The sequence below is a fragment of the Henckelia pumila genome, chromosome 4 (genome assembly GCF_033568475.1).
Source record: "Henckelia pumila isolate YLH828 chromosome 4, ASM3356847v2, whole genome shotgun sequence".
In the NCBI taxonomy this organism is placed as follows: Eukaryota; Viridiplantae; Streptophyta; class Magnoliopsida; order Lamiales; family Gesneriaceae; genus Henckelia; species Henckelia pumila.
Genome location: NC_133123.1, coordinates 201730577 through 201743237, shown reverse-complemented (window position 1 = coordinate 201743237; position 12661 = coordinate 201730577). Strand labels below are relative to the sequence as shown.

Below are 12661 nucleotides of genomic sequence, written 5' to 3'. Positions count from 1 at the left end.
GGTTTTGGTTGTACACCATTAGTCCTTATTACTTGAAACATCATTGAGACTCTATATGCTAGTACTGTACTTTGACTCGTTTATCGACTCTATTGGGGTCATCAGATGTCGGGATTGGGTACAGTTACGAAACATATAGGAGTCGATGCTTTATTGTCAAGGATTCACCACATACTTGCGAGTGTGGATATCCTATGTGATCTGAGGAGATATTAGTATGACGAATCTCTGGCCAGAGTACATGATGTATTTTAGGTTAATGGGTTATCCTAGTAACACATGCGATGTCATTATTTGATCTCCAAGATGTTATGCATAGTTATCGAATCTCGAACGACTCTCGATGCACCAATGGTTGTTGATTCGATCGAGATATATGGATGAAGGGACCGTACTGTACGCTAACCAAAATCTACTGGTTCTTGCAGGCACTATCAGTAATACCTAGGGAATCATGGGGCGATGTTGCTAGGCGCTCTTACCATGATTCGATGGGTAAGTCGGAAATTGTTGTTCCGAGTCACAAGGAGTTGTGAGCCCACGGCTAGCTGTATTCCTGAACCATTGAGGGTTACACAAGTAATGGATTACTAAAACCCCGTAGAGATAGTTAAATTTAAAGAGTTAAATTTAATGAAAGAGAAGTTGGACTTCTTAATTAAAAGGGAGTGGGATTTCCTAAAATGACATAGGGATAGGCATTTTTGGAAATCACTGAATTCGGATTCAGAAAAATTATCTTGATTTTAAAAGATGCAGAAATGGTTTCTATGCACATTGGTAAAATTAGTTTATCAATCAGAGTCACGATGAATTTTATATTAATTTCTATAACAACAGGCTTGGCTTGTTGGGCTTAAGTTATGGATTGTGGGTTTTAAGGAGTTAGAGTCCTGATACAATTATAACTAGAAATTATCTATAAATAAGACTGCACTGTTCAAAAATTACAAGCTTTTCAGTCTAGAAATTTTTGAAATTTCAGTCTATATTATTAAAGAGGATTTTCGAATTCTCTGTCCCTTTCGGAGAAAATTCGGTCTTGTGATTTTTGTGAAAAATTACAATCCGGATTAACAGATCATATCTGTTTATTCTCTACGCAAACTTCTGATTGATTTCTAGTGCAGTCAATCAGAGGGTTTTGTTTTCTATTCGTGGACCTGATTGAAGAAACGTTCGTTCATCAGTTCCGGGGATATACAACAAGAGCAGATTAAATTCTGTTGGTGTACATAATCTCGCTTCGAGATTTTAAGGTAAAATATTTAATAGTGATTATTTGTTTTACTTACACAAATTTAATCGTAAAGTTTTGATACCAAAATATGGAATCGATCCATATTAATAAAAATAAATTTTTAAACTTCCGCTGCACCGGGTATCAATTCTAATTGATCTGAACACAGTTTTCCAACAGTGGTATCAGAGCCAGGTTGCTCAGATCAAACGATTAAATTAATCGATTGTACAAAATTTTTAAGCCTCGGGTTTTGAAACAAAACAAATTTTTTAAAATCAAAATTTTGACGGGCAAAACACGGGCAGCGATCGTCGCTGCCCAATGGGCAGCGACGGGCTACCCGGGATTGTCCCGGGCTGCCCGGAAAATTAAAATTTTATTTTTTAAAAAAATTTTGAATTTTTGAAATTCTAGTGTTTGATCCGATCGAAAATTGTTTTTAATTAGATCACGAGGCATCGGATCGAATTGTTCGAGTCCGAAATTTTTAAAATTGATTTTGGATAAATTTGAATTTTTGGAAAATTTATAAATTTTATCCGTTAAATTAGATTTTATAAAATTAATTATTTTGGTACAATTGATGATAAGATATGATCTTATGGATGGATAAGATAAAATATGATTTTATCTTTTAAATTATGATGCATTTGCATGTTTATCCAATTATTTAATTATTGAATTAATTAATGGATAAAGAATGATCGATTGCCATGACCAATATTTTAGGTGTATGTTAGGTGATTTACATTTGTCTTATTGTTGTTGGTGTTTATTAATGGGCTTGGTTTATAGCTCAATATGATTGTCATATGTAATAAAAGTGGGTCTGGTTTATGGCCCGTTCCCACCCCTAAAATGTATCCCATATTTGTCATCGAAATTTATTGTAAATTTATTAGACTTAGTGGGAGACAAAGATTTGAAAAAATGGTGGGCCCAGCAGACAATGAAGACCGAAGAAATGTAAATTGGAAGCACAATGTAATAGGATTGCATTGCATACTTCCATATCACCTAGGATTGGACTTAGACTCGTGATTGGCAACCACGGGTCGATTAGTTAATGGGATCGATCATCCTTAAATAATATATGATATTATTGATGTATGCATGTTTAGACTAAATTGTATGAATCCCGCAAGCAAACATAAATTGCATGATGAGACAAATTTTCAAATTTTAAAATCCCTCATTTTAAATATGATCATATTTAAAATTGATATCAAGATTAATAAAAAGGGAATTTAAATATTGTTTAAATATTCCTACCTTCCATCAACGATCAATGTATGAGATGCTACCCGCGGATACGGTCCGGCTCATATTATTGGGGGGGGCCCGTTCGTCGGAAAGCTGTACATTGGATCGACACATGTTTTAAGTTGGGTGGAACTCCCATAGGATTGGCTCATATTATTGGGGATCCACATGGCAACCGTCCATCACAACTTAATATTGATGGGTTATCTTGACATGTCACAATAAACGGCGTCATATTATTGGGCCCTTATTGGACATGAGGTAAAAACATGGGGGTTACTTTGGAAGTAATTGGGCTCTATCTTTTGAAAATTATGGTTGGCTGATATTATTCGGGATCATGATTTGTCAATTGGACTCCATGTTCTCACTAAGGAAAACAGTTTCCCGTTTTCACTAGAGGGTAGTGAAATCGTTAAAATAGTGGAAGTGTAATTCATAAAATAAAATTTGCCATATTTTATGTCTTAGTAAATTAATTAAACAAATCACTGATTATTGTCTGTTTCCTCTTCAGTATTATATTACGATGAATCCACGCAATCCACTGTTTTTAATTCTCGAACAAAACAAATTGACTGGCGCAAACTATACGGAATGGTTCCGTAAGTTGAAAATTATTCTAAACTCGGAGAAAATTTTCTACGTGTTAGAAAAAAATCCTCCAAAGGAAGCACCGGCTAATATAAGTTCGGAAGAATTGGCAAAACTTGATCGATGGTGGGACCATGATATCAAGGCTAAATGTTATATGCAAGCTTCAATGTCTGATGAACTCCAGAGGCGATTTGAGGATGCCGTGAATGCTGCTGACATACACGTACACCTCAAGGAACTTTTTGGAGCTCAGTCAAGATCGGAGAGGTATGCCACCGTCAGAGAGCTCATGACGAGCCGCATGCGAGATGGGACTTCGGTCCGTGAGCATGGGGTGCGCATGATTGGGCTCATTGAAAAGTTGGTAACACTCGACTTGACTTTGGAGCATGAACTTAGCGCGGACTTGTTGCTTCTATCACTTCCTTCATCGTTTGACGGTTTTGTGATGAACTTCAATATGAACAAGATAGAGGCCACCCTTGAACAGAATAAGAATCGAGCAGCATTAACAGAGCTAGTAGATGAGTAATAGATAGAGATTTGAAGCCTGAACAGAATGATCAGCCAAGAAGTTCTTTTCCGAGCATCATTAGGTTCAGAAAGAGATTTCAGAATTGATTCTGATGAGTATGTGATCTAGCTTATGGATTATGAAAGAGTGAGTGCCCGGTTAGCCAACTTGTGGCTAAGGGCTTTTATGACTCTATGTAAAACAATCTTTTGTTTAATATAATTTACACTTTTATAATGGCATTGACTTTATCTTTCTTCATAATGTTATATTATGATATACTATTGTTGTTTTGATAAAGACCTTGAATATACTATAGTGTATGTAAGATGTGGTAGCACATAGGGATGGCTATCATGAAACACATCTTATAGTCATTGTATATTCTAAAATGTTCCTAGTCAATTGAGCCGTCCGCAAATAAGGATAAGGATCGCTCGAGATTGAGACTAGCATTTGCGATGCCGAGTACCACGTTTCATTGGTATGGAACATAGAGATGTTCAAAGCATGCAAATGGATATTCATATGATGAATGATCGAACTACCCTATTCGGACTTTCCAAGTGGTTATCACTTATCGAGTGGATAAAGTCCGCGGTTTTGGTTGTACACCATTAGTCCTTATTACTTGAAACATCATTGAGACTCTATATGCTAGTACTGTACTTTGACTCATTTACCGACTCTATTGGGGTCATCAGGTGTCGGAATTGGGTACAATTACGACACATATAGGAGTCGATGCTTTGTTGTCAAGGATTCACCACATACTTGCGAGTGTGGATATCCTATGCGATCTGAGGAGATATTAGTGTGACGAATCTCTGGCCAGAGTACATGATGTGTTTTAGGTTAATGGGTTATCCTAGTAACACATGCGATGTCACTATTTGATCTCCAAGATGTTATGCATAGTTATCGAATCTCGAACGACTCTCGATGCACCAATGGTTGTTGATTCGATCGAGATATATGGATGAAGGGACCGTACTGTACGCTAACCAAAATCTACTGGTTCTTGCAGGCACTATCAGTAATACCTAGGAAATCATGGGGCGATGTTGCTAGGCGCTCTTACCATGATTCGATGGGTAAGTCGGAAATTGTTGTTCCGAGTCACAAGGAGTTGTGAGCCCACGGCTAGCTGTATTCCTGAACCATTGAGGGTTACACAAGTAATGGATTATTAAAACCCCGTAGAGATAGTTAAATTTAAAGAGTTAAATTTAATGAAAGAGAAGTTGGACTTCTTAATTAAAAGGGAGTGGGATTTCCTAAAATGACATAGGGATGGGCATTTTTGGAAATCACTGAATTCGGATTCAGAAAAATTATCTTGATTTTAAAAGATGCAGAAATGGTTTCTGTGCACATTGATAAAATTAGTTTATCAATCAGAGTCACAATGAATTTTATATTAATTTTTATAACAACAGGCTTGGCTTGTTGGGCTTAAGTTATGGATTGTGGGCTTTAAGGAGTTAGAGTCCTGATACAATTATAACTAGAAATTATCTATAAATAAAACTGCACTGTTCGAAAATTACAAGCTTTTCAGTCTAGCAATTTTCGAAATTTCAGTCTATATTATTAAAGAGGATTTTCGAATTCTCTGTCCCTTTCGGAGAAAATTCGGTCTTGTGATTTTTGTGAAAAATTACAATCCAGATTAACAGATCATATCTGTTTATTCTCTACGCAAACTTCTGATTGATTTCTAGTGCAGTCAATCAGAGGGTTTTGTTTTCTATTCGTGGACCTGATTGAAGAAACGTTCGTTCATCAGTTCCGGGGATATACAACAAGAGCAGATTAAATTCTGTTGGTGTCCATAATCTCGCTTCGAGATTTTAAGGTAAAATATTTAATAGTGATTATTTGTTTTACTTACACAAATTTAATCGTAAAGTTTTGATACCCAGATATGGAATCGTTCCATATTAATAAAAATAAATTTTTAAACTTCCGCTGCACCGGGTATCAATTCTAATTGATCTGAACACAGTTTTTCAACAGATTAATACTCGACTTGTCAGATAGATGAATTGTTATCCATGTGCATTGGCTGAAGAATATCAGCTAGAATATGTATGTGCATTTCAAATCAGATACAACAGAAGTAGATAAGATGTTAAGCAAGACAGATTAACTGATGTAGAATTAGATCACGAGAAAGAGCAACTTAGATCTAAGTTGACTCAGTGATTATATGTTTTGTAGAAGCAATCAGAAAGAGGATTAAGATACGATAGAAGAGAAGATATCAGAATAGATATCGAAAGCTCGGAGAATTGGAGTTAGTATTACTTCAGTCAGCTATACAGTTTACGAGAATCAGCAGTAAGATCGAATGCGATTTCGAGGACGAAATCATTCCTTAGAGGGGAGGAATTGTAAGGCCCGAAAATATTAAGTTCTTAATGACGGGATTTAAGATTTAAATTCCGAATAAAAGTGAAAAGATGAATTTAAGAATGTATGGAACTTAGAGATTTCAATTACGGGTCAGAAATATTTAATTTGAGAATTTTCGGATTTTAAGATTTTAATATTCGGAATTCTTAAATTAAAAGATTAAAAATATTTGAATTGATATTTATGGAATTTAAGATGTGAATTCCAAGATGATAAATATCAAAGATTGAATTTGAGGATGAAATCCGAGCAAGGACCCATTTGCAAATATTGAGTAGTTCAAGGACTAAAATGCGATAAGGTCCGAAATGATTTAATTTTAATCCGAGAATATTTAATTTGAGAATATTTAGAGTTTAGAATTAAATTCTATTATTCTTAAATTATTTAGGATTGAAATTGAATTAAATCGCTTGTCCGAAGACTGATTTGCAATTATGCCAAAGTTCAGGGACTAAAGTGCAATTTGGCTTATATATATCTTCTCTCCCCCTTTATTTATCAGATTACATGCGAATCAGCAGGGGAGAAAATCAGAAAAAACTTCCAACGCCATTTTTCAACCTTTTTCACTCCGGTAAAAATTGATCCGCCCGGTAGAATTTCTGATTGAGCATATATTTGCGATCACAGCTTCGAGTACTATGTTTTGACGTAAGTTTTATGAAGTTCTACCATGTTTGAAGTTTATGATGTTAGAATTAAGATTTGATTGTATAAACATGTTCTAGAATATACGACGATAGCATATCTAAGACGGCTCGAGAAAAGATCGTCGTTTGAACATGATTTTGATTTTAGAAAGAATTATGAGTAATCTGAAAATTATCAGTTGCTATGTACGTGAATGGTTTGATGAAATGGTGATGATTATTGGTTTATATGATTGTATTATTGATGTTTAAGCTTTTGGAAAGATCGAAATCGTATCGTTACGTCGCCGGTTCAAGATTTTGAATTGTTATGCATTCTCAATGTCTAGAGCTCATCTTCAAGTTTATTGTGGATGAATTGAATATGTGATTATGTTGAGAATGAAGATATAATGATATTTGAATCGAAAGATTTATCGAACTCGAATAGTTGCGACGTCGGTTTGAATTCTGATTGTCTTAGCAAGATTTGAATTGAATAAGCTCTAAAGAATCATCGATTCAGATTGGAACTTGATTTTTAGATATGGTATAATCTATTTCAGATTTGAATTGAAGATAATCGAAGTCGAATCGACGAGTTCGAGTTCGAATGACTTGAAGTGTTGAAGTTGAAGCAAGACTACCTTCAAGTAGCACTGATTGAAATGAGCAGCATTGTATGACTGATTTGGCTAGCTTTGAGATACTCAGCATTGGCAACAGATTCAAGATGTTTGAATCGCGATGAAAGGTATGAGTTGACATTATTCTTGCCAGGTAGAACAACTCGAGAACGTGGTGGTTTTCGAGTTATCCTGAAATCACATACTTAGTTGTTTAAGTGCTCTTATGTGATTTACTTGTTTTTGTTGCTATGAATATTGACTTATGTGTTCAAAATGTTTATCATTATTTATTTGATTAATGCATACAGATTATGTTGCATTCATCTTGAACCCTACCTTGAATAGCACAGAGGGCAGAATGGCCTAGAGTGCATATGACGTTTGAAGAACTGTAGTTGAGTGGCATGGAATGTAGATTTACTTCCAGAGTCAGATGACTCATGGCACGGAATATAGATTTATATCCAGAGCCAGAAGACTCACTATAGTTGCACCAAAGTCAGGGGAAATGAAGTATTCAACTTCACCTCGATTGGGTGAGTTAGTGTTTGTTGAAGATTTTATTCCCCGGGATCCCAAGAACTAAGCTTATTGGTATCAGATTTGATAGTACATGCATTGCATTTATGCATTAACCTAGAGATTGCTATGGTTTAGATTATGCAGATATAAATGCTAGCATGTTGTGATACGCTATTCTAGATATGAATATGTGCTATTGCTTTAGATGAATCATTATGCTTTAAGAGTTTAAGAGTCGATGATGATTCTATGATCTACATGTTATTACATGTTTTATGGTTTTAGAGTTTTATAGCATATAGATTTCATATGCTTTCATGATGTATATGCATGTCTTTCATACTGAGATTTATTCTCACCGGAGTTATCCGACTGTTGCTTTGTTTTTATGTGTGCATTGCATCAGGTTGGGGCATGATCAAGCTAGAGTTGGCTTGGATAGCTTGAGAAGAGAGATAGCATGTGGTGATTTGGGTTTTAAGCAAATGACATGTAATTATTATTTGGTAAACATGTTAGAAGACAAAGAATTTTGTACATGTTTCTATTTGGTAAATCCTAATTTATATTCATGAATTGATGTATTTATGAGTTAGGATTTATATGTCAATGCATGTATATTATTTTGTAGCTTGTATAAGACTAGATGTCTTTATATTCCAAGTTTGACAGCATTAAGTTGCAGCAGAATTTCCAGAATTTGGAACCCGCTCGATCGGGTGACTTTTGCGGATCGAGCGCGGCCTGTGATTTTCCAAAGCCGAGAAGTGAGTTTTGCTCGCTCGATCGGGTGATTTTCACCGATCGAGCGAGACCAATATGGATTCAAAACCGAGAGCAGGATTTTCTTGCTCGCTCGATCGGGTGAGTTTACCCGATCGAGCGAGGTGCTCAGTTTTAAAAAAAAAAAAAAAAAAATTAGCTCTTGGTTTGAATATTCTTTTATTGATCGATTAATTGTTTATTAATCGTTAATTGCCCTAAGATGAGATTAGCAACCCGGGTCCCCACAAATACCATCTACTTCATTTAAGGCCAGCAAGAGATATAATCAAAATTAGTTTAGAGATTGCGATAATATAGACAAAATAAAGTTGAGCCGTGAGATATGAATATTTTAATAAAGTGCAAGGAAAAATTAGTTTATGTTCACCAAATATAAGTTGAGGATAGACATTTTAAATTTTAAGTTCACTTGACGTTCGAGTTCTAATAGTACTTCCACAACACCAGGGGTTTTCATTGCTTACTGTTCCTATGGTGGCATCATGGATAAGGAAACATAAGTTCTGAAAAAATTAAATAAGTCTATTACTTGAATGGATAAAGGAAAAAGATTAGCAGCCTATAAATTTGCGACACAAAAATAACATTTAATCAAGTTATCAGTAACCATTAAACTATTTTACATTATAACTATGTGAACTTAACCAAATAAATTAAAATTAAAATAGCAGAAAGAATTTGGACGAACTGAGAATGTTAATGTACAATCTTTAATAGAGTAATTCTTTTCAACTAACAGAAAGAACTTGAATGAACTGAGAATGTTAATTTACAATCTTTAATAGAGTAATTATTTTTTCCAACTAACCCTGTTGGATTAGTTTTTACCCTCTACTTTTCGAATAGAACAATTTACCTCAATCTTCTTTTCCACAAAATTTTCAATCTAAAACAGTAACATAATTCTAAACAAATATCATTATAAGTCATAACAAACGTAGTTCAATTAGTTTCGTATGAAGTAAATCCAAACAAGAAAATACCTCTATCTTGTTGGCATCTAACATCGTGGCATGAATATCCAGGAGTCTAGATGTAAAAGCATCGAATTTTTTGGTTCTAAAAAAAAAAAGGTGAGCAATGCAATAAGTGCAGCTGTGAAAAAAAAAAAGAAATGGAAAAAGAAACACATAAAAGATCAAATTTTGCATTACTCGATTCAGCCAAAATTTAACAAAATCATGTTAAGGGTCAATTAGGGCACACAATCACTTTAAACATTATGGCAACCCACATCACTAAATATGCATTTGATTCATCCATCAGTTGTCGGTAAATGGTGAATGAATGGATGGATACACAAAGAACTGTGAGCAGGAATGTTTCAACCTAGAGAGTGAATCCTGTAGGAATTTCCCATCCAAGCTCACACGGTCAATGAGTTCATTGAAAATCGGAGCAACTTCACAAGCTTGTTTCCAGCAGCTTTCAGGAAATGGGAGGCAGCAAAGATATTGGAGCATGAACCAGGCCAACACCGGGAATTGTTCCTGATCTCTGCAAATTCATAAACATTATAACTAAAACCAACTAAAGATTCAGCGAAGAATTAACACCAAAAGATGTTTGCATATTCGAGTCTTCGACTTCAGAGAGAAATTCAATAAGAAACATATAGAGGCATTGAACTAAAATAGCTAAAAATACCCGGCATGAATGATTAAACTTTACACCTAAAAGCAAGACGATCAGATACTAGCTTCACAATTCACTGCAAAAATTTCACCAAAAGACTATGGGAAATCAGAACAAGAACGTTTTTCCCAGATTAATACCAATTAATGACACTATAAAAAAATTTTAAAAGATAACTTATACGAGTTCAAGTAAACAAAAAAGGATAATGCGGAGGGAGGGGGTGATTATACTGTCAGCTCTTTACTCAATTTCAACCTTTGAATTCCTGTCCCCGACAAGAAGCCCACGGAGAGAACTCCATACCAGAGCATCATAAGCCATTTCCTCAACCACCTTGGAGTCAATTTTGTGAGGATCAAAGATTGGTTTTTGTTTCTCAATCTCTTCACTTCGGCCGCATTTCAGTAAAGTCACTGATGAAGGAAAACTCTTAGCCATGGAAATATTCAAGGGTTCTGCAAAATGGAGTTGAAAAAATCTGATCTTGTGAGTGGAAAGATGAGGCAATTTTGATTTCACATCTTCAACTGCTTCTTTATCAACTATCTGCAGTTTGTATCGAGAAAAGAATGTAGCCACTACGGAATAATTTCGACCATATCATGAAATTAAAAAGAAAAATAATAGACAGCTCAAATACATCAAAGACACTAGATTTACACGATATAATACCATACTCAGTCAATTTGGTCCAATGAATAAATTAACCTCGATTTTTGTATCCAAGGCTCACATTCTAATTATACTAAGCTGGCAGCGTCATAATGCCCATCTTGCAAACTTATGGATTTATACTTTACTGAATCGACCAAATGAATAACTCTAGGAATACAACTCCAATAAACGACATGAAAGGACAATCAACATTCAGCGAGCACTGACGAGTATATCAATAATCAGCACATACCAAGAAGAATGCCGAGCTGGAATGAAGCTGATCGAATCGCGGCGCCTGATTATCCAAATTCGACAGGAATTTGGACTCAAAACATACTGTCCTCAAGTCAACATTTTTCAGATTGTCGACCCTTAGACGCGACATAAATCGAATCTTCCCGAACAGAGATTGCATTGCTCCAAATCAAAACCTGAATAAGCAAAATAAAATCAAGGGTTCAATTCATGAGATAGACGAGCAAATTAAAACACCCGCTTGATCCTCGAGGCTGGAATTGGCCTGAACCACAGCTATGGAGAAGTCGCCGAAGGCGTGAGGCTTGAGGTCCATGTGCCACATCAAACTATCGGAGTTATAGGGGTTAATTTTCATAATAATAATAATAATAATAATAATCAATTAAGAACACCCGCTTTCTTGATTTTTGTTACCCGAAGCAGAGCTTGAATAGAATCTGCGAGCTTGTTAGTGGCGTCCAACAGATTACTCATGTCTTGTCTTTTGATATCTGCCTTCGATTCCTCGATTTGCAGTTTCCTTTCACGCAAACCCAACACTTCTCTGTGTCTTCTTCCTTCTGCTTCCTCCCGTGACTGCATCGCCTCAGCTATCATCGAAGCGCTCTTCGAGATTGTGGTCCCTATGTCTCCCAATGCGGCGGTGCCGCTGCTTCCTTCTCAGCCGCTCCCTCCTTCTCGTTTCTTCCTTCTTTTCGCCGTGGGTGAGTCTGTGTACTCACTCGTGTCCTCCGAATCTGGGTCTTTTGATTATTATATATAAATAAGAGAGGAGCCATCATCGATCCTTCTTCTGAATCGCTTTCGATCTGAGTGCTATGGCGGCTAGGGTTTGGTAATTGACGGTGAGGAGAGAAAACGAGAGATCAAAAGAGAAGAATGAAAAGTGTGTTTCTCTTTAAGTTATAATAGTTATTATAACATATTTTAAAAAAAAATTAATTTTATTAATATGTAAAATAATAATACAACGGTTTTGTAGAATTCGTTGTCGTAGGCCATAAAAAAACGCGCTCAAAGACAACGAATTTTAAAATCCGTTGTCGTAGGTCATAAAAAAAAGCGCTAATAGATAACGAATTTTAAAATCCGTTGTCGTAGGCCATAATCCGTTGTCGTATGCCATAAAAAAAGCGCTAATAGACAATGTATTTTAAAATCCGTTGTCGTAGGTCATAATCTGTTGTCGTTCTTTAACAAAATAAGGCAAACGACAACGGATTTTAATAAATCCGTTGTGAAAGCTCATGAGACAACGATTTTTTAACAAAACCGTTGTCGTTTAGATGTTGTTGTACATCAAATTTGTTGTAGTGTTTATATGTTGCATTTATTTGGCATTATTATGTCGCATGATGTATGTTTTACCGCTTTTTATATTCATATCTCATGTGCACGTATACGTTGAGCCTATACCTTGTTATACCTGATTATAGAGCCGCTCAGCTCTATACTCGATAGTCTGTCACTGAGAGTACCGCGATGGTGGGGACATGTATGTCTG

At 35.6% G+C, this 12661-nt stretch overlaps 1 protein-coding gene across 4 annotated transcripts; it reads right to left on the bottom strand.

Annotated features, from left to right (window-relative positions):
- Positions 1-9719: 9719 nt before the first annotated feature.
- On the bottom strand, positions 9720-12039 carry LOC140864725 (uncharacterized). Of its 4 annotated transcripts, none has more exons than XR_012144324.1 (4): positions 11150-12039; positions 10498-10788; positions 10252-10315; positions 9720-10101 (listed from the first exon to the last, which is right to left on the bottom strand). XR_012144324.1 is itself a non-coding variant. In XM_073269056.1 (4 exons), the coding sequence occupies exons 2-4, from the start codon at positions 11312-11314 to the stop codon at positions 10033-10035; spliced, it is 525 nt and encodes a 174-aa protein (XP_073125157.1). In that variant the 5' UTR covers positions 11315-11330; positions 11572-12039; the 3' UTR covers positions 9720-10032. The 4 variants fall into 4 exon arrangements, 1 of the variants encoding a protein (XP_073125157.1); XR_012144325.1 differs by having other exon boundaries at positions 10498-10697; XM_073269056.1 differs by lacking the exon at positions 10252-10315 and having other exon boundaries at positions 11150-11330; positions 11572-12039.
- Between the last annotated feature and the right edge of the window lie 622 nt (positions 12040-12661).

Coding starts and splice junctions, on each gene's coding strand:
- LOC140864725 (XM_073269056.1), bottom strand. CDS start 11,314: ATGCAATCTCTGTTCGGGAAGATTCGATTTATGTCGCGTCTAAGGGTC. Junction 10,789..11,149: donor CCAGCTCGGCATTCTTCTTG/GTATGTGCTGAT, acceptor TACAAACTGCAG/ATAGTTGATAAAGAAGCAGT. Junction 10,102..10,497: donor TCGGGGACAGGAATTCAAAG/GTTGAAATTGAG, acceptor ATGAATTTGCAG/AGATCAGGAACAATTCCCGG.